The sequence below is a fragment of the Sturnira hondurensis genome, unplaced genomic scaffold (genome assembly GCF_014824575.4).
Source record: "Sturnira hondurensis isolate 20B ecotype Veracruz unplaced genomic scaffold, ASM1482457v3 Scaffold0020489, whole genome shotgun sequence".
NCBI lineage: Eukaryota > Metazoa > Chordata > Mammalia > Chiroptera > Phyllostomidae > Sturnira > Sturnira hondurensis.
In genome coordinates, this window is record NW_028093120.1 from 562,762 (window position 1) to 585,731 (window position 22,970).

General features: G+C 48.9%; 1 protein-coding gene across 4 annotated transcripts in view; it reads left to right on the forward strand.

Annotated features, from left to right (window-relative positions):
- The window catches only part of AMOTL1 (angiomotin like 1), a 142,354-nt gene extending 119,731 nt beyond the window's left edge, over positions 1 to 22,623 (forward strand). For all 4 annotated transcript variants that reach the window (XM_037029710.1, XM_037029709.1, XM_037029711.1 and 1 more), the window contains 7 exons: positions 3,885 to 4,030; positions 7,803 to 7,952; positions 11,922 to 12,112; positions 17,080 to 17,205; positions 17,864 to 18,090; positions 20,965 to 21,240; positions 22,161 to 22,623. In XM_037029710.1, coding sequence (XP_036885605.1) covers positions 3,885 to 4,030; positions 7,803 to 7,952; positions 11,922 to 12,112; positions 17,080 to 17,205; positions 17,864 to 18,090; positions 20,965 to 21,240; positions 22,161 to 22,267 — 1,223 coding nt within the window. In that variant the 3' untranslated portion in view covers positions 22,268 to 22,623. The remainder of the gene's footprint in view (positions 1 to 3,884; positions 4,031 to 7,802; positions 7,953 to 11,921; positions 12,113 to 17,079; positions 17,206 to 17,863; positions 18,091 to 20,964; positions 21,241 to 22,160) is intronic.
- Positions 22,624 to 22,970: the final 347 nt, after the last annotated feature.

Below are 22,970 nucleotides of genomic sequence, written 5' to 3' on the forward strand. Positions count from 1 at the left end.
TGCTTTCACTCCTGGGACTTACCCTTGACATCTCCCAAGAGATGACTTTTAAAACGGCTCTGACATTCCTCAGTCCCCAAGTCTCCGGGGAGTTGGAAGGCCACAGTTGCCCCATCCTGTGGGCTCCCTGCTTTGACTCGCCCCTCCTTGCCCCTTTGCCTGGATGAGATATCTTCTGTGTTTGCGCAGAGCTCTCGTGCAAGTGCTTGTTAGAGCAGCTTGCACGCTCCCTTTGCCCACGTCCTTGCCTCTCTTCTCACCCAGCTGAGTGCAGAACACTATGTCCTGCTCACCTGGTAGTCCCAGAAATTGTCACACTTTGCAGAGCACGGGCAAGAACCACAGTATTATCATGGTTGACATTTACTGGGTACTTTCTATGTGTATTTTTAAGTGAGTACTGTAGTGAGCCCCACTTTAAAGGTAAGGAAACTGAAGCACAAAAATGCTTTATTTCTCAAGTCACAAAACCGTAAGTAGGAGAGCTGGATCTGAACCTGGGCAGCTTGATTCTAGACCCGTGCTTCTAACCAGTTTTCTGATGTTTCCGTGCAACAGATGCTTTATTATCTGATATTTGCAAATGAATACACATGTGGGTATGATTGCTGTATTTTGAGAAATATGGTATGACCCATTCCTTAAATCTGTGCAGTAACAAGCTGTGTTACATTGGAGATCTTCTATACCTTCTGCATGTGTTCTGCAGTTCTTTACCTCTGCATGTCTGCTCAGGGGAGGCAGCACAGAGCCACGCTTCTGAACACGGCTTAGATGAAAATGCAAGTTCTGGCTCCACCGCTAACCAGCATCACTTTGGTGGGCACTTTGTGTGTTCTTAGTGTCATTTTCCTCAACTGGAAGTGGGAGTAATGATGGTGCCTACCTCATGCAGTAAACTTAAATGAAATAATAGTATAAAGGGAATAATATGTCACCATTTGGGAACACAGTCATTTTCAACAAACATGAGCAGGTTTGGTTATTGTTATCTCTGTTGTCACAAATGTTTGTTTTTAAAACTTTATTACTGAGAGCACTACTTCCTATCCATGGACAAGGAGTTCTGAGACAGGGTGATACTGAGTGATACCGCTTCGTTCTCAAGTCCAAAGTCACCAAACTCAACGGTGTTTTGATTCATGAATTCCAGAGGCCTGCAAAGCATTGCAGATCTGATGGAGTCTTCATTCATTACCCACGCCTTTGTCCCGCAGTTTGCACTGGGAGGTTTCAGTAGCCTGGGCAGAGGAGGGAACCGGGGATACCCACTGTCTGTGCCTTCTGATGCGTGGCAGTTGCACGGGCGGAGTGGACAGCTGTGTAACAAAGGCTGTATGACAGAGACCAAATACCGAACATCCAATGAGAGTTGCCGTGTATTGTACATTTGGCAATGAACTTCACACATGGTAGAGAGTCCTTTATTCGTTCAGCAGTGTTTATTGAACCAGGCAGTGTTCTACGCGGAAAGTCCTAGACATTTAGGCTTTTTATACTTCACGTGTAGTATCTCCACCAACAGAGCAGTCACACACTGTGGTGCAGATCTTACCGTTCCCGTCTGACGGATGCGGGAGTTGAGGCTCCGGGGTTCGACACCGCACCGCAGGGCTGCCAGTGGTGAACCTAGGATGCAAACCCAGTTCTTCCCGATGCTGAAGTCCACTCTTTAGCCACAGTATGATACTGCCTGTCAAGGAAATAGCAAATGCTGGAATCCTGTGCAGGTGCACCCGTGTCGGGGGGGTAGAGGTGTTAGTTCAGAAATCTAAGTAGCTGTCATGATACAGCAATGATTGTGATCAATTTGCAAACTGCAAGAAACGCTGGTTGTGGCTTCTCTTCCTGAGCTCAGTCTATCGTTTCACTGCTTACAGTCAAAATCAGTGTGTCCTTGGCTGCCCTCAGCAGAGAATCTGTGGGCTTAGATTGATAAGCAGGTGGAAGCTCTGAGACCCAGTGGTTCATTCACCCGCATGTCTGCCGGGTACCCTCCAGAGCCTGGACGTGGCCAGTGGGCACCACGCCCATCGAGATGTTGTCTGAGCCCAGGGAGCTGGTGCTCAAATGTCAGTGACTCTGCACAGAAAGAGTGAAACACACCAATCTGTGCAGGGCTGTGGGGTTTGGGGCCCGGGGCCAGTTGGCCTTTTGCATGCCTGTTCCCCGTGGACTGGGAAGGAAGTTTCAGAGGCAGCATTTCAAATGCCTCTGAAAAGGAGGAGGCAGGAGGGCAGTTGGACATTGCAGTGGAGCATAAAGAGCCCTTGGTCGGGATCTTTGTGGCCTCGTTTTGCTTCGAGGGGATGTTGCTGCTTCTAGGCAGCACAGCCACTGCTTAGCTTCACAGGGTTACTCACTCGGTCTGTCATTTCCAAAGCTGCCCCACGGCACTCTGATCCCACTGACACACCCTCACAGTGCACGGGCAGTGCAGTCAGGCGGGAAGGACGTTGCAGTGGGACATCCGAGGACCCGGATCCTGGCCCTGGCTCTGCCCCAGCTGGCGGAGGGGCTTGGACAAGTGCCTTCACTCCTGGGCTTTCCTTTCTTTACCCAAAAAGCAAATGGGGTGGAACTGGACGATTGTGTTTCCTGTGATTTCTTCCAGCTCTGAAATCGTGTGTTTGTTAAATGAGTATTCGCAGTCTTAATATGTCCTTTTTATTCTTACGTCCTGTCTTTAAAGCCATGTTTTCTGCTCCTTAGGAACAGCGTTCTATCTATTGCTTCAGTGCCCATGGGGCTGGTTTTTACTCTTGGCACTTACTGTTATTTTAATGAATGGCTGTACCAGGGAATCGTGAATGAATGAAACTACTGTCTGTCACATGCTGGTGTTGCTTCCAGAGCTTGATTAATCGATTTCTAACTATTGCTGCTGCTGATATAATTATGTGCTCTGTTTTCTAAAAATTTGGAAGAGTGTGCATTGGGATTTGTAGCCACCTTTTTTGATAATGAAATTCTTTCTCATATTAATCATATCCGCTTATTTTAATGGTGGTGTCCTGTCATATTATAGGTCTCACAGTATTTATTCACCCAGTCCCTTAGTCTTACACATCAGTCCACTCAAGTTTTTCCATATTATAACTTATTTTAAAAATAAAATGTATTGTTTTTGTAACAGGAAGCATGTTTCTGATAAATAGGGCCGATCCCGTGACACTGCTGGCCCCGTCTGTGCAAGCGAAGTGGTGCTAGGATGAGGGGTGGGGGCTGGGGGAGGGGGTGTGAGGTGCCGAGTGCAGGGCAGCCTTCACTCCCCACTCGCAGAGCCACGATCACTGTCAGTTACACTGCTGTTTCCCTAAGTCCAAAGCAATGTCCCTTTTCTTTATTGAACAGAAGCAGGAGAAAGCATGGGTCCAGGTCCTTACAGGAAGAGGATCCAGCTGGACACGGGAGGCCTGGGTTGAAGCTCCTTCTGCTGTCTGTCCCCAAACCAAGAGCTGGCACTTCTGGACCTTGCTTTGTTTTTCCGTGCATGAGAATATCAGTACTGTTGCTAGCACTGCCTGCCCATTCATCTCTGGTTTGGAAGAGAGAAACGGGAGGTTGTGAACATAAAATGAAATCATAGGTAAAAAGTTAATTTGAGTCATAAAAGTAAATGTCACACAGAATTGAGTGGAAATATGGTGTCACTGGTTTCTGTATCGTTCACCTCTGGAGCTGAACGTATCTAGACTTAACTGCTTTTTGAGAAAATCTTACCTCACACACCACCACTATTAAGAGGGAGCAAAAGCAATAATTCAACCCTCGACTTTTTTCATGCTTTTGATTTTTAATGTTTGCCAGATGTAGCCTGGCAGTGAGCCTAGAAGGGTGAACACCTTCTCATAGATGGAGTTTTGTTCTTGTCTCCCTTCTAGATAAAGAATTCTTAAAGGAAAAGGAGAAGTTAGAAATGGAGTTAGCGGCAGTGAAGACTGCAAGCGAGGACCACCGGAGACACATTGAAATCCTGGACCAGGCTCTGAGCAATGCCCAGGCCCGGGTCATCAAGCTGGAAGAGGAGGTGAGATGGGGTGGGAGGGGTTGGGGTCGGGGAGGCAGAGCCCTGAGGGCCTCCATTTCCTTTTTCTAACCAAGCGTCTATAACCAGAGCCAACTGCAAGGAGCTGAGTTGGGAGAGGGATAGAGGAGACCTCCCAAATAAAAATTAAGAAAAACAGAGTTGATCCAACCCAGAGCCAGGCAAGTATGAAAGGCATACATGAATACCATCAGCAAAGGGGTCACTCCACCTCAAACCCAGCCTGCAGCCCATTGGTTGGTAAGTGTCCAGGGCTAGCGATAAGTGGAAGGACTTAGAGAAAAGAGACTAACATTTTTTAAAAATTATTCAATAGCCCTGGCTGGTGTCGCTCAGTGGATTGAGCATGGGCCTGCAAACCAAACAACCACGGTTCAATTCCCAGTCAGGGCACATTCCTAGGTTGCAGGCCAGTTCCCAGCAGGGGACTCGCGAGAGGCAACTATACATTGATATTTTTCTCCCTCTCTCCTTCCCTTCCCCTCTAAAGATAAATAAATAAAATCTTAAAAAAATATTATTCAATAGCTTCATCTTTAGACTCTTGATTGCATTAAAAAGGCAAAAGTCCTCTGATAGGGGTGGGGTAGGGTGGCCTTTGACACACCTGTCTCCAGTTTTTGGACATTGGCTCAGCCATGCAATGACCTGCTGCCCAACCCCACATACAGGAAAGTTTGGTCCCACTTAAGCATAAGGGATTAGTAGTTCCTGATAAAATTGACCATTTAAATTGTTTCGTAAGGTAGACCTTTCCTTTAAGCCTGACTGTGGAAGTAGAAAGATGACCTTTGACCTTTCTGAGGTCAAAGCCAGGAGATTCAGGCCATGGACAGTGTCAGAAAGGGAGGGCAGGTCTAGATGAGTAGGCAGGAGCCACACTGGAAAGCAGGAGCCTGGAGTCTGGGAGGTGCACGACCCGGGTGGTCTACACAGAGTGCTCCGCAGGGTGCCTGATAGGCAGTGGAAAGAGAATTGTTATCAATCTAGCTGTTGCTGCGATTGTTGAAAGTCAAAAGCTGCTCCTTCAGTGATGCCAGGTAACTCAGTGTCTCAGCAAACTTCAGCTTCAAGATTAAAGCAGCTAAAGGGGAAGATTGTTAAGTCTGCAAAGGTCTTGTCCATTAGAAGCTGTTTAAACCCCCTAAGTTTTATATAGGAACTGCAGTTTTTGTGCTAGTACAGTCTAAGGAGTCTCAGGGCAACCACCCTGGAGTATCTTTCCTGTCATCACTGAGGAACTCATTACACAGGAAAACGTTTGCCACAGAAAGTGACCTTTGCCCTGTCTGGCATGGCTCAGTGGATTGAACACGGGCCTGCAAACCAAAGGCTCATTGGTTTAGTTCCCATTGAGGGCACACACCTGGGTTGCCGGCCAGGCCGCCGGTTGGGGGAATGCAAGAGGCAACCACACATCGATGGTTCTCTCCCTCTCTCACTTCCTTTCCCTCTCTCAAAATAAATAAATAAAATCTTGAAAAAGAAAGTGACCTTAGCCCCTGAAGGACGGGGGGCCTACTATGAGGACAGGATCCCTTGCTATTTTTATAACCGAAATCACTTACTGAGGCTCCTTCTCCATCTGTAGATGGAAGGAAAATAAGAAATGTTTTAATCTTTTTGTTTTAATATTTCTATGGAAGAAAAAGTTGTGAACCCCTTGAAGACAGGTCTTTTATAATTACCGTTGTGGATCTTCTTTTGTCATTATATTGATGTAAGATCTTTGATTGTGTGCAGCCTTTCCAAAATGTCTCATGTGTCTGGCTTCCAGGGCACTCCTGGTTTTTATTTATGTTCCTTTTGTTGAGGGGCCTTTTTCAGCCCAGATGGCTTGTTTAGTGTGCTTACCACAACCTCCCAAGATGGCTTAGGCTCGGAGCCAGAATATTGTGAGTTAGAATCGTGACCCCAGGTGGGTGCATCGGCTCTCTGACCTTGAGTGGTCACTTTAACCTCTTTAGTCCACAGTTTTCTCTTCTCTTAAATGGAGATAATAAAGCAGTTTGCCTTTTACTATTATTGGGAGGATTAATTGAGATACTACATATAAAGCACAAAGAAAGCTTGGCATGGTGGTGCTTCAGAAATGTTGGGTGATATAATTATTGTTAATCATCATCATAATATATTCTTTGCAAGATTAATTAAGGCTGATAAAAAGGTAAATGAGGGAGATCCATGCCTTCAAGAATCTTGCAGCTGGTTAGGGATAATATGAATTCATTCACTTAACAAGTGTTTATTGAGTTACCTACTCAGTAAATGCCAGATCCTGCTGCAGGCATTGGGGACACCCTGTGCACTGCCCAACAGGGACCAAAACAGACCATCTCATGGCTTTTATAGTCTAGTGGCTACACACTTAGTTACATACAATCTAGGGTGTATCAATTGTATATGAATGGTACTCACAAAACACTTGATCAGATGAGACTTTTAGAATAGGAACCTACAGTTAGTAGGTCCTCAAGTGCCTATTAAGTTAAATCAAGTGATCAAAAAATACAATGAATGAAAGAGCCAGTTGAAAATTGATCTCAGAAGCAGGTATAAAGAAGACTATAAAGCGCCTGTTTTTTCTGCCACCCCCGCCCTTCCACTCTGGTGGCTTTGGCTAGGACACAGGCACAGCTCACGGCCGTGCAGCCTGCTCAGTCAGAACTGCCCTTCACAGCAAGCTCCCCAATGACTAGCATGTCCCCTTTTGCCGATGTGGTCATGCCAAACCCAGGATCTGAGTCACCTGCACGGCAGCTGCACGCCCAGATGCAGAATGACAGGAAATAGCATCCAGTGTCTTCTCACTCAGGACCAGAGAGGTACACGTGCCTCGGCCTAATTTCGGGCAACAGCCAGTTCCCAGGAAAGAAGTAGTGCACCGGAGACTCATGACCGTGGCATAGACTCCTGACTGAAAAAAAAACAGTCTGAGGGTGAGAACTTGAAGTTGTTCATAGGATTCTCAGTCCACACTGGATGTGGCATTGACACAGATTTTTTTTTCCCTTAACTTCCATCTCGATTGTGTTGAGTGTTCATCCTTGGCCTTCCTGCCTCTTCAGGGCTGTTGGCGACTTGTCTATAAAGACTCTTAAATCTTCAGAAGAAAGTTACTCTACAAACATCTAGAATAAGAAATGTGTGTGTTTATTCACACATACACATGGGCACACATGACATACATACACACAATTCTCTGTTCTAATAGTAATTTATAATTGTGGAAAATTTGAAAAACACAGAAGAGGTTAAAGAAAATGAGAAATTACTGTTCAGCCATGCCAGTCAATATGGTTAATGGTTTTAAGTATTTCCTTTCAGTCTTTTTCTTTCTTTATAGACAGACAGAGTTGTGACAGTGTTGCATATAATTTTTTATTCTGGACTTCTCAGTTAACATTATAGAGTAAGCATTTCCTCATAACATCAGAAACTCTTAATCCCGTTTCCAACACCAGCAAATGCTATAATTACTCAGCAGTAACCAAGGACTGAGCTCAGAGCTGCACAGATAGTTGAAGGCAGGTGCCCCAGTAGGGTCTTCAATTCCAAGCACCCCAGCCACGTGTGGTGTAACGGGTGGCCACCGCTGAACCTTTTCTGTCCCCGCACACACGAGCGGTTGGTGTGGGAAGCAGACACGCTGGTAGTTTAAGTCAGGTCCCTAGGTTGCCTGACCCCCCCTCCACCCCAGTGTTGAAAGTCGCTTGTCTACATGCTGTGCTCCTTTTTTCTCTCCTCTGCTCAGTTACGGGAGAAGCAAGCCTATGTTGAGAAAGTTGAGAAGCTGCAGCAGGCCCTGACCCAGCTGCAGTCTGCCTGTGAGAAGCGAGAGCAGATGGAGCGGAGACTTCGGACCTGGCTGGAGAGAGAGCTGGACGCCCTGAGAACCCAGCAGGTGAAGGGGGTAGGGGAGGGGACAACAGACAGCAGAATGCGCATATTCTTTGGGCAAACAGTTCTGGAGCAGAGCCCCTCCTGTGGGCCAGGCTCTGCCCTCTGCACTGAGGATGCAGAGGAAAAGAACTCCCTGTGGTAGTGAACCAGTAGTGAACCAACACAGTGGCCAGTGGAGGAGCCAGGCAGTCCCCTCACAGGGGTGACAAACGTCCTCACAGAAAGTGGCAACTCCGGGGACTGGGCATAGGGGAATGTGACTTTAAACATCTTCACAGAGCAGGACATTTGAGTTGGACTTTGAAAGATGAGTTTGTTGGGGGTCCCCAGGGAGAACATCAGAGGTAGAGGAAGAGCATGTGGAAAGGAGAGAGACATGCCGATGTGCATCTTGTTCAGGACGCCTGGGTGCAGCCCACAGCTGGGAGACAGGCCAGTGAGTCGCTGGTGAGGAGGGGAAGGCCAGTTTGTGGAAAGCATTTGGTCGAGAGATTGGACTTGTTCCCATAACCAACAGAGCCAACAACAGGGAGTCTGTAAGCTGGAGAGGACTCTGGTACAGAGGATTGGGGACAGCCCTCTGGTGGTGGCGGGAGGGCGGGGGGGCAGGTGGTGCAAAGAGGAGGCCAGCCGGAAGGCTGTTGGTGCCATCCAGGCTGAATCCACAGGGGAGCTAGTGAGGGGGTGATATTAGTAGGACCTGACCCAGCAGTGCGGATGCAGAGGCAAAGGGAGAGGAAGGAGTTCAGGACTGTCCCAGGGGGTTAATGTTGTCCTGAAGCTTCTGCCTCGCCTCCCTTATCCTTATCCTTATCCTTATCCTTATCCTTATCCTTATCCTTATCCTTACAGCTGCTAATGTAACTCAGGTACAAGTAAGCACAGAGTGAAAAACACTCAGCCCAGGGTCCGTGCACCTCGGCAAGGGGACAAGCCCTGCAGGGCGGCCCTGTGGCTGGACTGGGATCCATACAGGCCAGCCAGACTCCTGGCTCCAGAGAGCACTCAGGCCAGTGTGGTGGGCAAAGCCCTCTCTGCCGCTGATGGAGGGGGTGTGCGGTACACTGGGAACCAGGGAATGCAGGGCGGCTCCATGGAAGTGTCTGCTGGATAGGGCATAGTGGTTGTGGTTGAAACACTCGAGAGTACTTGAAAGCATGCACTCAGGCCAGGCCAGCCCTTCCTCCTGGCAGGCACCCACAGTTCCCTGGGCGTGTGTGCTTGGGGAAGGTGTTAGTGACATTGCCCAGAACATTAAGAAACCCACCCGGCCTCTCACCATCTTGGTGTAGCTGACGGTGCATGAGGCAGGGTGAGTCTGTCTCTGGACTTCTGCTCCTCCCACCCTGTGCCACGCGCCCTGGCACTGCAGTCACTTTTCAGCTGTTCTCCATTCTACAGCTGCTGAGATCTTAACCTCCCCGACTACAGGGCAGGCTTCTCTGATGCTGGGACTGTGCTGGCACCGGTGCTGCTTACGAACCTTTGGCTGACGAAATGGGCACATCTCAATACTTAGGAAAAAAAATGTTTGTTTCCAATTACTGTGTCACCCACACCCTCCAGTGGGATTACTTATCTCTGGACCTTCTATTCTGAGTCAGCGAAACCAGACGCCACTCCATTGCCCCTGCTGTGTACCAAGAAGAAATGTGAAGTTAGAATTGTGTGGAAAATATTCCTGTTGCCACAGGGGGCCAGCACACTCCCACCGGTGTTTCCTCGGACTGCAGGTTCAGGCCTGCCTGCAAGGAGGGGTGTTTCAGAATGAAGGTTCTCCAAGGAAATGACTCGGCTTGCATTTGGGTTGAGTCTGGGGGGCTGATAGACTGATAGGGGAGCTGATAGGGGAGCAATCTTTAGAGTAAAACAGAACTTCATTTAACTCAGCATTTCTTTTTTTTTTAATAATTTTTTATCTATTTATTTTTAATTTTCTTTATTTGTCTTTAGAAGGGAATGGAAGGAGAGAGGGAGAGAAATATCAATGTATGGTTGCTTCTCCTGTGTCCCCTGCTAGGAACTGGCCTGCAACCCAGGCATGTGCCCTGATTGGGAATCGAACCGCGATCTTTTGGTTTGCAGGCCCATGCTCAATCCACTGAGCTACACCAGCCAGGGCCTAACTTGGCATCTCTTTAAAAATAATATTATAGTTTTTTTAAATGAGCTTGTTAATCTGTCTTTTGTGATATGAAGGAAGAATTTCCTTGTTGTGTTTGCCTACTTATTAAAAAGATGACTGTTACTTTTTGCTTTTTCTTTAACACTTCTGTACCTTTTTACCAGTACATAGGGCAGTGAGCATGCAGCAGTCTATGACCCCTAAAGGCAGAATTTTATTACAAATATATCCACTCAAAAGCCTTGAGTTTTCTGTGAGCTCCATGTGGCATATATTATAAAATTGGGTCAAACTCCTGCCCGTATGCTTCAGTGTTGAAGTTGAAGTTCATGCATTTGCTTAATAATTCTTAATGGCATGAAGGAGGTGCTGGTAAAGAATTGTCAGGATCCCATGTGAGGCCAGAGGATTCTGCAGAAATAAGCAGGCTGAGGTGGCCACATTGGGCTTTAGATAGAAACTGACCAGCACAGAGGGCAGCTTAGGGCAGCTTAGCAAGGCTGTGGGATCTTTTCCTTGGGACGTTTCTAAGCACAGGGGAGCTTCTGGTCTTGAAGGACTTGATGTCCTCCTGCATGAGGCCAGGTGCCTGGCTGGGGAGGGGTCAGTCACCTCCTGCAGACATCAGTGAGGACAGTTGCGTGCCTTCGCTCTATCCTTGCTTAAATATTGGTCACTGGTGATATCCTAGAAAAATTTGTATTCGTAGCTTTAAAAAATTGAATGCAGGCTTATGGTTTATAAAATCCCCGGGGGCCCATTTGCTCTTTTCCTCCGGTAGGATTAGAGTCCATCAGGGCGGCTCGAACGCCCAGCTGTTGCCCTAGATCACTGACGTGGGTGAGGGTAAAGTGCTCAGGTACCTCTCGTCTTGTAACCAGAATCTGCGATCCCAGAAAACCATGAGGGCACATGGAGCGGCTGGGGTGGACTCACTCTCCCCTGAAGTCAGAGCCTCATCAAAACCCCACCGCCCTCAAAGGCAGGCTGTTCAGAGGAAGTAGCGTGCCTGACTTGGAAGGGAACACGTCTGAGATGGGAACATCCTCAACTTGTGAGCAGCCCAGATGACAGAACCGCTTTATTTCCCTTCACACGGACACGATAGAAAGAAACGGCTGGACTAGCATTAGAGGATTTTTGTAGCACTTTACTTTGTTTAGCCCTTTAAAGTTTATTAAAGGCTTTCATGTGCATTATCTCATTTGGTTCTCAGGCTTCTAAGTGGGGCAGGTACTAATTCCTGTGGTTCCCAGATGAGAGCATTGCAGCTGGGTGAGCATGCGCGTTAGGTTCTCTGGCCTGTACATGTTATTTCCAGCCTTGGGGAAAACAAACACCTGGAATCACTTCCTTGAGGTCCACAAAAAGTGCCCTGGACCAAGAGGCCAAGACTTAGGTCCTGTTCTTGCTTATGTATAAATTAACTCCAGGACATTGGACAGGCCACTTGTTGTCATGCAGAGCTGTGTAGACCCCCCAGACCCAGGTTTGAATCTTGACCCTACTGCTGATTAGCTGAGAGACATGGAACAGTTCATTTAACCTCTCAGAAGCTTCGTTTTCTAAAACCAGGATAATATTTTCCATTTACATTATAAAGTCCCATGACTATTGAATGAGATAGAACAGTTTGGTACATGGGGTATCTTGCTGTTAGGATCTGCTAAGTTTGGTTGTCCACACTGGAGAGGGAGGGAGTGTGATTGATGGGAGTGTGTGAGTGTGCCGAGGGTCTGCATGGGCCGTGATTGCTCCTCGTGGGTAGCTGTGCAGGCACGGTTTATGTGGTCTGCTGTATAGCCTCGTTTCAGCATCAAGATGTTATTTCTCCTCCTTCTCCAGAAACATGGAAACAGCCCACCGACCAGCATGCCGGAATACAATGCCCCGGCCCTGATGGAACTCGTGAGGGAGAAGGAGGAGCGGATCCTGGCCCTGGAGGCTGACATGACCAAGTGGGAGCAGAAGTACCTGGAGGAGAGCACCATCCGGCACTTCGCCATGAATGCCGCGGCCACTGCAGCCGCCGAGAGGTGAGACCAGCCGCGCATCCGGCAGAGGAGTTCCATTCAGTTATGTGAAGTACAGTCACGTCGTGGAATAACACCTGGTCTTCAAGAGCGATGGGAAGGTCCACTTCACATTCAGTTTTTACAGTGGGTACATGTCAGAGGAATAGTTAAGCCTCATAACAGCCCTGAGAGGAGGAACTATTGTTCTCTCCATTGTGCAGTGAAGAAATAAGGCTTAGAGAGGTGCACAGTTGGTTCCAATTCACACTGCCGCCACCAGTCAAAGGGAGATTTCTCTGACTTCAAACTGACTTCACTTGGCTTGAAATGGTTTTCTTCTGCCATCAGTTATTACTTCTGTTGCTTTCTTTCCTTTTTGTGGGGGCACAATCTTATTCTTTATTTCAAAATTAGCTCAGAATGTTCAGTAATTCACATAGTAATTCTATGAAACCCTCCTCTTGCCTGAGTGAGCAGCGAGTTCCCTGGATTGCTGGAGCTCGCCTGCACGCGTGACGCTGCACTGTTTGAGTGGCTATGCACTCTCCCCATCAGTCTCTCAGTGCTTCTCCCCATACTCCACCTTCCACCAGTTTGCTTTTTGTCCATAAGCTATAGGGGGCATTTAATTTGCAGTTGTTCGGAATTCACTAAAATTTAGGGTCAGTATATTTGGAGATCCTCAGATTTCAAAGTTGTATCCGTAAAACCAAGCTAGTTAGTCCCACGTTTCTTGGGATGTGTTTTTTCTTCTTACTTGAGGAAGAGAAGGCCCACTGGGGCAGAGGGGAGATACTTTGAGAACCATTTGTGGGCTCTCATGTTCATTACTCAGGTAGAGAAATATCACTAGCAGTACACTCAGATGTTGCCTCCAGGACCTGAGAGAGAGAGCGGCCACCCACGTGGGCATAGATGCCCCCACTGGATGCCCCAGCACACCCACACCTGGAGACCCCTGCAGACTCATGTGGAAAATGGCCATTTGAGGATCATTTTCTAGTGCTCAACTCTTGTCTGTACTTTGGGGAGAAGCACTCACAGTATCTCATCCAAGTGAGGCTTCGGGAGCTGGAATAGATGCTGGGGACGTGTGTTGTGTGTGGAAGCTGCAGTCATGATGTGAGAGTTGGAGGAAGTCACAGCCTCCAGTGCAGTCTTGGTAGTGGCTGGGTGGGACTTGAAACTCTTGGGAATATTTCTTGATATTTACATAATTGGTCATCTCCAGCTTCTTTCTTTGTAAGGTAATGAGTAAATCTCCTCTCTATCCTGAGGAAGAGAACAAACCACCATACAGTCACAAAGGGACTTGGGCCATCAGAGGTACCTGTGACTGGTAGAAGAGAACATTGAGCAGGCAGGCAGGACGCTACACATGAGGCTTCCCCAGCTGTTGCCGACCATCAATGTGTGACTCTGTGACAGCCTTTCTGAACGTCACTTAACTTGATTCTGAAATGGGAATTAAAATTCTTCGCTGGTTGCAAGCAGAGAACCAGACCCTGTTCCACTGGCTGAGGACACAAAAGCCCCATTAGCAGTGTCAACGTGTCATGTTGGAAGCACGACCAAGGGGCCTCTGTCATTGTTACCTTGGCAACTATGGATTTATTAGATTAGATGCATGTTTGGGACCTGGGGCCTGAGAACAAATGGGACTGGAATGTAAAATCAGAAGTTGGGGCTGTCGGGGGGCTCTACCCACAGAGCCTGCCCCAACACCTACCACCCCCTTGTCCACCGTGATGAGAATAAGTCTACTGAGACATGATCTGCTTGGGGAGGAAAGGTGGCCAATCTCTCCAAGGAGAAGGACCAGAAGCCTGTTCCTCAATGGGCTTTTATTGGGTTTAATTTGCATAGGAATACAGGGCATATACATAAAGTTCATCAGTCATTGTCAGGCAGTAATGATCAGACAATAGATAACATTCAAACAACTCTGAGGGCTTATTCTGAGTCAGAGTCAGATAGTTAAAAGGCCATAAAACTTTGGAGAACAAACTCACTTCATGCTTGGACCCTTATCATTTAAATTGAGGGTATTAGCAAAGTAGGTTTCACAGGATTTTCTGCATTCTTTCTTAGAACTGATCACCTCAGGGAACCCACCCCTTTCCAGCACAGGGCCTCCCCGACCTCTGGGCCTTATTTCTGGTGTTAATCAGGCAGGGGAAGTAAGGCAGCCAAGAGATTAGGAGACTTTTCACAGACAGAATGAGGACCCAGGCTGTGTCAAAACTGAGGGGTAAGGGTCCATCACCCTCTTTTTCTGTAGCCCCCCCAAGTCCTTCCCTGAGGAACCCTTCATGGCTGTGCCTGTCTTAGGTCGTCCCTGCCTTGAGGAATCTTACCCATCATTAGCTAACCAGTCATCTGCCCAGGGCCAAGCAGGGTGAAGTTAATGGGGGCAGGGGTGGCACCCCTACAAGGAAGATAAGCTTTGTCTCCTAATTGGCTTGTGGTCACTCACTCAGCCTTAGCCACGGGACGGTTACAGCTTCTGAAACCAGGCAAGGCAGTTCCCAACTTGGGGCAATGAGCAGGTGTGAAGCATGAGAATTGTATGGGGGCACAGGAGTGGGGTGCTAGGGGCATGAGTAGAACCACACAACCCAGCTGCCATCAGCTCCTCACATGATGCTGCCACCTGCCCTCAGAGAACGAGACGGGTGGAACGAAGCCCTTTCCACCCCTTCTGCCCCCCGCCCTTCTTTGCTTCCACGTTACTTGTTGAGCATCTAATAATTCTGTGGAATTACTGACGACCTCCTTACTGACCACTCCTTGCCACAGTCTTGAGAAAAATCAGGTTTTTAGCTCCAATCTTAATGTTCTTTTCAAAGAAAACCTCCGTAATTTCAGTATTGCTTCTCTGTTGAAAGAAAGATTTTTGAGAAAGGTTAAAATTCGGAGCTCTTGTCTAAATGCTAAATCACTGCTTACACATTGGTAAAAATTAGTATTTCCAGTCATTAGTTTTGTGTCTTTCAGCCACTGATGAATACTTCCCATTTATAAGTAATGATTTTTAAACAAAGAAAATGCCTTTTGTGTACCAGCTGATTTTGCCTTTCCCAATGCATCTTGGCACCATGGATCAGAATTTTGAGAGATAGGGCCTTTTTTATGGTTTTGAAGCTTTTTACAGATTTTAAAGCAATGTAATATTTTTTTTTGAGAGCCTTATATACTTGTCTTCTAAGTTGTTTTTGTTTGATTGTGCCTGCTGACCTGACTTGGCAGGAAACATGAATTTTTAAGTCTGTTTCTGGATCTGAATGAATTCTCCAAAAGTAAATTGGTTGAAAATGTTTCTCCAGCCACTAATTCCTGTGTCGATCGATGTTTCTTGTGCACCACAGAGTGGACTTGTGTTTTTGCCAGCACGTTTAAAGCACTTCGCCTCTTTTCCACATTCCTGAGCTTTTTATGATTCATTTTGAGCTGCTGTTTGCACTGAAGCCACATTCTCATGTGTGGCTGCTTTATGGGTTTACGTTATCTACGTGCGTCTTTGCCGAGGCCTTCTTCATAAAAACACAGGAGACGTCTGGCGTGTACGGTGATGGTTAAGGGCATAACACAGGGCAGTTGGTACATGCCTGGGTGAGAATTCCCTTCCACCGTCCCGCACCGGGTGTTCTTACAGAGCCGCCTGCAGAACGAGGGTGGTAACACCCACCGCACCTGCTGCTCTGAGAATGAAATGAGATGCCAGCGTGACGTGCTTTCCCCGGTGCTCAGCGTGGGGGAGATGCTCGTTCATTGGCAGCTGTTGTTAAAAAAGATTAAAGTGGGGGCTCTTTTTTGCTGTTTTTGAGTGTTCTAGCAGAGACATGTTAGATTTTAAATATGACAGTAGCACTGGATTATGCATTTTAAAAGACGTGAACGGTTTGCCTAGACTCAAGGGTGTCCGGCCTGCAGACTGCATGCAGCCCAGGATGGCTATGAATGCTGCTCAACATAAAATTGTGAATTTACTTAAAACCTTCTTTTTTGCTCATCAGTTTTAGTTAGTGTTTGTGTATTTAATGTGTAGCCCAAGACAACTCTTCTTCTTCTAGTGCGGCCCACAGGTGCCAAAGGCTGGACACCATTGGCTGCTAGGTCGTTTCTCATTAATTTAGCATTCACTGATCAAAGACATTATTGCGCCCTTCAGTCAAAGATATACAGAGACCGTGTAGGTGGCACAGCTCTGTCATTTTCACCAGCCCTCGTTAACCCGGGGGATTGCATTGCTGAAGCCAGTGGCGGGGATGGTTCTCTTTGACCAGCTGTTTTCTATCAGACACCTGCTTCCAGCTCCACCGTTTCAGCCTACCTGTGTCTGTCCCTCCCCTTCCTCCACCCCCTGGACTGGACTGTCCAAGCACAGGGGGTGTGTCTTCTTCATCTCTCTGCTGTGTGGCCAGCGTGGCTGCCACACAGTGTGGCTGCTGAGTGGACCCGAATCCTGGGCAGGGGCCCGTAAAACAAGCAGTGAGCTAGAATGCAAACATGGTGGAAGATTTTGGCTCCAACCTCTCTGTTCAAGAGGACCAGTACAGTTTTAAGTCTTTTCTGAGTCTTCATTTCACTGTAAAATTCCTGAAATAGCTGCTCTGTGGATGAGGAGTAGAAATAAAACTTCAACTCTGAGAAAGTCAGGAGGGATAAGGAAGTGTGAAAGGGAAACACTCACAAATATAACAATAGTGCCCATATGTCAATCGATGCACAGTGTCCGTGTTCATAGTGTGCTACACAGCTTAGCATACAGTGTTGTTAGGAGAAGGGGCAGGTGGTTTTTAGTTTAGGATTTTATTTTGTTTTCCTTAGGTACTGTCGTGATTCTGTCAAGTTGAGGGAGAGAATTGGCTGGGACTTAGGAGAGGCGGAGGGAGTGAAGGGGTCTGTGGGGAGATGTCTTCAGTGTGGTGTCCTTGGGCGCCTTCTCATGAGCATTTGCGTCACTCCCGCATGTCCTGTGTTGCCAGGGACACCACAATCATCAACCACTCGAGGAGCGGCAGCTACGGCGAGGGCTCGCTGGAGGCCCACATCTGGCAGGAGGAGGAGGAGGTGGTGCAGGCCACCAGGAGGTGTCAGGACATGGAGTACACGTAAGGGACAGCTGTGCGCACGTCCGTGATACTGGGCTCCACTCTGATCACTCACCTCTAGACCCCAGTGACCGACGTTGGTGCCCACAGGCCAGCCTCATCCTGCTTGGGACAACTGACAGGCTCAGCGGTTACTCTCCTTGTTGTGAAAAGAACTCAAGTGTTTTCCAATTCTAGTTTTTGGCCATCGTGGGAAAAATTGTCTTCTCCCAGAAAACCTGTTCATCTTTTCATTGTTTTTTTTTTTTTTTTTCAGAAAGTAGGGAAATTAACTTCCTTGGGAAGCTGGCCCTGTGTGAGGCTTCATATTCGTAGTTCCCATGTTTCCTGCTGCTCCTTCCCTGCACTCCAGTCCCTGAGCTGGTCCCTGAGCGCGCTGTGTCCGGGGGCCCTGCTAGGAGGCCACGGTCATGCTAACCTACGTCCTCGGGTTCCCAGAAGCCCCAGAGCCTCGTGAGGGACCAGAGAAGGTGTACCTTTTTGATCTACTGCAAAGATCCATCTTACATGGTTCGCAGATAATAAATGTTTGAAGACTTGACTGCGATTCACTCTCCATCCTCAATTATAATTCAGGTCCCTGGGGCAGCCTGAGAGCAACGCTTCGAGTTTTTCTAGGCTTTTGTGTATGACTGTTCTATTTTGTTTTGTTACACAGCATTAAAAACCTCCACGCCAAGATCATAGAGAAGGACGCCATGATTAAGGTCCTTCAGCAGCGATCCCGTAAAGATGCCGGGAAGACGGACGCCTCGAGCCTTCGGCCGGCCCGCTCCGTCCCTTCCATTGCCGCCGCCACTGGGACCCACTCCCGCCAGACCTCCCTCACCAGCAGCCAGTTAGCTGAGGAGAAGAAGGAAGAGAGGACCTGGAAGGGAAGCATAGGTGAGCCCCACGCCTCCTTCAGCCTCGCCTCTGGAAAGCAAGAGCCACGCCAGCACTGAGAGGCAACTTTGTCTGGTGCAAAGAGCCATGACACTTCCGTGGTGTTGGGCTCTGTCACTCATGGGAATGGAAATGCCACTGAATACTTCCACATCTCAGTTCATTCATCTGTGAAATGGGGAGGAGAATCAGCTCTCCTTTGGCCGTGGAAGTTAAAAGAGCTCTGGGAGCAACGGCTTTGTCACAAGATTGGCGTTAGCTGCGGGTTGACTCATGCAGTTGCTAGCATGACTGTTGTAAGCTGAGGCAACCGACCCTTACAACATAAAGTGTTCCCATAGGAAAAGCCCTTAGAAGTCAGGCCCCTGAACTTGGCCCTGCCCCGGACCAGTTGTAAGACTGTTCCACCTCTGCTTCTGTACCTAGAGAAGCAGGGCAGTGTCTGCCCTGTTGTCCCAGGGGCTCTGGTGAGGACACGCTGAGATACTGGGGAGCGAGCACTTTGGGGGAAGCATGCTAGAGCGGAAGAGGTTGGTGGTCATTGTTCTTTTTGTATTGTTGCACAGGCAGAATTTTAAGAATTCTGCAGATGTGGTGTTAGCCACGAGTGGGTTTCCTGGGTCGAGGGCCGGCCTGTCTCGACAGGCTCGCCGATTCCAGAGAGGAAGTGGGCAGCGCCGCCCGGCACGCAGGCAGCGTTCCCAGACACGCGTCCTCCACTCTTTTCCTGCACTCTGGCAGCTCCGGGGTCTGGCCCTCCTTTGATGCCTGACCCTGGGTCAGAGCGTGCTTTGTTTATCAATGGAGTTGAGAGCCAGTTTTTGTCAGCAGGGGCCTGGCTGCTTTGTGCCAAAGGGGGTAAGAGCTTCCAGTCTGAACCTGACAGAGTAGGGGGGATCAAAGGCACCCAGCCAGAATCCCTGTTTGAAGTCCCTCCACGGGTCACTTCAGCAGTCCCTGGCCTCCAAGGAAATGTACTTCAAAGAGGACGTGCATGGACGGCAGCTGGGATCATCAAAGACCCTCCCAAGGACACATAGCTCCCAGCCCGATGAGAGAGCCTGGGAGTCGGTGCTCAGATGCCTGGTAAAGAGCCCGAAAGGCACTCAGGCTGGTTTGTGGTATCCAGCCATGCGGGCATTTCTCTGGTGTCTGTGCGTCTGTCCCTCAGCGTGTGGCACGTCTACACCAGGCCTGGGAGCTGGACCCAGTCTGCGGGGAGAACTGCTGTGTTCTCTGCTCTGGGGTTCCACTGGTGTCATGTAATGGGTGTCCACACGTCACAGAAACAGAGGGGCTCCGACAGGCCAGGCCGAGGCACACATTCCCGGGCCCCTGCCCAGTTCCCGCATCGTTTCCACCATCTCTTGCCCAGTGGGCTGTGGAAGGAGGTAGAGGGGGCAGTGTAGACCTTCCTGGTGGCTCAGGGGCTCCAGGTGGCATGACTGCCTAGTGACTCAGTTCCACAAGAACATCCTTGTCTGACTGCAGAGTTTTGACAGGCGGCTGATTGGGTGGGGAGGACACAGGCTGGTGCAAAGCCGGGTACAGCTGGGTTTGGGTCCCCTTCCTGCTGCTGCTTAGTTGTGAGAAGTTTGTTTCGCTGAGCTGCTATTTGCTTATCTCTAAAACAGAAGATAACAACAGGACATGTCTCATGGGACGGTTGTGAAATATACAAGGTGAGATGATGTGTGTGAAGCCGTTAGCTCAAGACCCCGGCTACTCAAAGTGGGGTCTGGCCCCGAGTCACCGGCATCACCTCAGAGCCTGTTAGAGAAGCAGAGTCTCGGGTCCCACCCACTGAATCGAATCTTCATTTAACGATATAGCCAAGTAACTAACTAATAGGCACATGTCGTTAGAGAAGCGAGAGCTGTAGACAAACTGAACTGCTCTGTGTTGAGTTGTAAATGGGCACCTTGAAACAGCCCTGGTGAGGATACTTCATGAATTGCTGGCTAGTTAAGATACGTGAACAAATAGCTGATTGTGCTGACCACGCTTTCTACAGGCTAGTGTTCTGGAGTGCTGCCTCTTTTCTGAATGTGTGCTGTGTTTCATTATTTAAGAATAAAAAAGTTGCTCTCCTGTCCACTCTGCTGGGAGACGCTGAGGAGAAGGAAGAGCGCTGCCCATCATGCCCCCCTTCCCTGGTGGCGTGCCCTCCTCGCCCCCCCCACCCGCCCCTGCCTCCTCTGGGGTGGGAGGAAGAACAGGCTGAGTGGCTCTTCCCTGGAGCCCAGCTGGTTCCTGCTTCTTGGGGCCGTGGCTCTCAGCTGCAGGGGTCTCTTTTGGATAATAATGTGGACAACTCAGTGTTGTTCTGACCTGAAAAGTAGTTTGTGTTTGAACCTGGCACTGCGGGAGACCATCCAGTGCCAAGGGTGGAGTGGAATTATGGGCCACTCGGGCTGGCGGGACCGTGTGTCAGACCAGGAAATCCTTCTGGTTTTCTTAGGCACATAGCCGCTGCTCCGGGCCAGCCCTCCCGGGTCACGCGAGGTGAAGCAAGGGTCGACTCTGAAAACCCTTGCAGCAATGCCACGCTGCCCCCCACCACTGTCTATGAGGCGCCTCAAACCACCTTAGAATAATTTTATCCTCCTAGTTATTATATAACCAGTTTACTTTACAACTCTTTCCCTCAAGAAAAGAACTACAGATTTTGAGGGGAGGAGACTTTTTAAAGAAAATTTCCTCAGTGCTTATCAATGTATCAGACATATAATAAGTGCTTGTAGATGCAATTGGTGAAGGAATCAATGAATGAATACAATAGTCAGTCAAGAAGGAAATTATCTCCAAGACAGCTTTTCTTGTTTTGTTTTGCATTAAGAACTAACACTGGAAAAGCTGTCTTTCTGTCCCCAGGGCTGCTTCTGGGGAAGGAGAACCACGAACACGCTTCCGCCCCCGTACTGCCCGCCCCGCCTGCCGCGGCACTGTCCCCCACAGCGTCTGCCACACCAGCCAGCAGCGCCCACGCTAAGACCGGCAGCAAGGACAGCAGCACCCAGACGGACAAGAGCGCTGAACTCTTCTGGCCCAACATGGCCTCCTTGCCCAGCCGCGGCAGGCTGGGCGTGACCCCTTCCAACAGCCCGGTCCTGAAACACCCAGCGGCCAAGGGGACGGCAGAGAAACTGGGTAAGAGGTTCTGCTCTCCTTTTCATCAGAGAAACCCTAGAGCCCTCTGGCCTGAGAGACGGGGGCTGTCGCTGAGCTGGGGAGGTGGCCGAGCCACCAATCAGCTTTCGGTTTATGGAGTGTTTTTTTATGATTATGGTTACCCTAGAGCATGTAGGCTGTGTTTGCTCTCATGGGAATAAAATGTGTGCAGACACTCTTAATGTATCACCCTTCCAAGGATCACACAACTTGAGTGTGCCCTTTTGGTGTACGCTTGTAGCAGCCCTTCCCTACAGGGGGCAAAATGGACAGGCTCTGAGGGGGGTTGGAGAGTCAGCAGCACCCACCGCTGCATCAGAGGCGCGGGGTATGTGCATGCGGCCCAAGGATTTGGGGTCGGGAGCGCCTCCTGACTGAGGGAGGAGACAGGTTTAACCACAGAGAAGGGGAGCTTCTGCCACCACCCTCAGGCCAGCACCGATGTCACTTTAAAACTTGTAAGAGGACAGCTGGAGGTAGGAGCTTGTGATGAACCCAGAAGCATCCGAGTAAAGAATACACTTGGCTTCATCTTGGGGACTAATCTTAGTCCTGGAGATAGCTCTCTTCAGCAGTTCTTTTGAAGGGTGGGGTTATTGGGGTCATAAATTCACTGTTTCAAGGGAGTTCTTTATTTTCATCCTACAAAATAGATAAATATATACAGCACTGCCTTTTTTTTTTTTTTTTTTTTTGAGATTCCATTCTTGGAATGCCCTCTTCCAGGAAGGCAGGGCATGTGTGAAAGTACCCGCTCCCGCAGGGCCGGGTCACGCGGCCTTTGCCACACGCCCGGGTGGTGAGCGGTGGCATCTGAAATGGTTCCATTGCAGAGAGACCTGGTAAGACCAGTGTCCTCCCTGGAGAGCGGGCTACTGATGTCCCCTTGTGTTTGGCAGAGAACTCTCCTGGCCACGGGAAGTCACCTGACCACAAAGGCCGCGGCGGCAGCCTGCCGCACAAGCCCGAGTTCCCCGACGGGGAGATGATGGAAGTCCTCATCTGACGCCGGCGGCCCTGCTGAGTTCGGGAACCAACGTTGAGAAGCCAACAAGGAATGTTGTGGCAAAGAGGGAGCAGAATGATCAGGAAGGTTGTCGATGGACAGTCAGGAATGATTGGAACTGATAAAGATGTCAGATTAGTGAGAACACTTTTTATAAATGTTAAAAAATCGGGAGACCTACCTGAATGAAGATGAAGAGAATGCTATGGATTTTTATTGCATATGGTGGAAGAGAGACGACGCATGTAGGTTTGGAAACAAGAAATGGGAAATAGAATTTTCATTGTACAGAAAATGTATCTCATGGGGAGGGTCTTTGTACACCCGTTTTCTGGTTATAAATGGATAAACCTGAACATGAATCTTCCTTGCAATACCCCCATTCTCCTTGCCTTTTAGCATCTTGTTGTTTCAGAAGAACCTCCTAGAAATCCTTGGGCGCCCCTCTGGGCATCAGTGTAATATCGCCTGTGCCCTCCGCGGGGTGTCCCGGGAATGTGTGTGTGTGACGTGAGCTGAATGCCGCGGGGTGACGGGGCGTCTGGAACACGGTCCTTCCCAAATTACCTGCCTGGCTCGGGTGTTTCAGGTCATGGGGCTGCTTAGCTCTTGTGGACTCGGCCGTGCTTCCTGACCTGAGCAGGGGCATTGCGTTCTTGGTGCTCATTCTTCCCGGCTTCCCTGATTCACCCTGGTTTTGCTT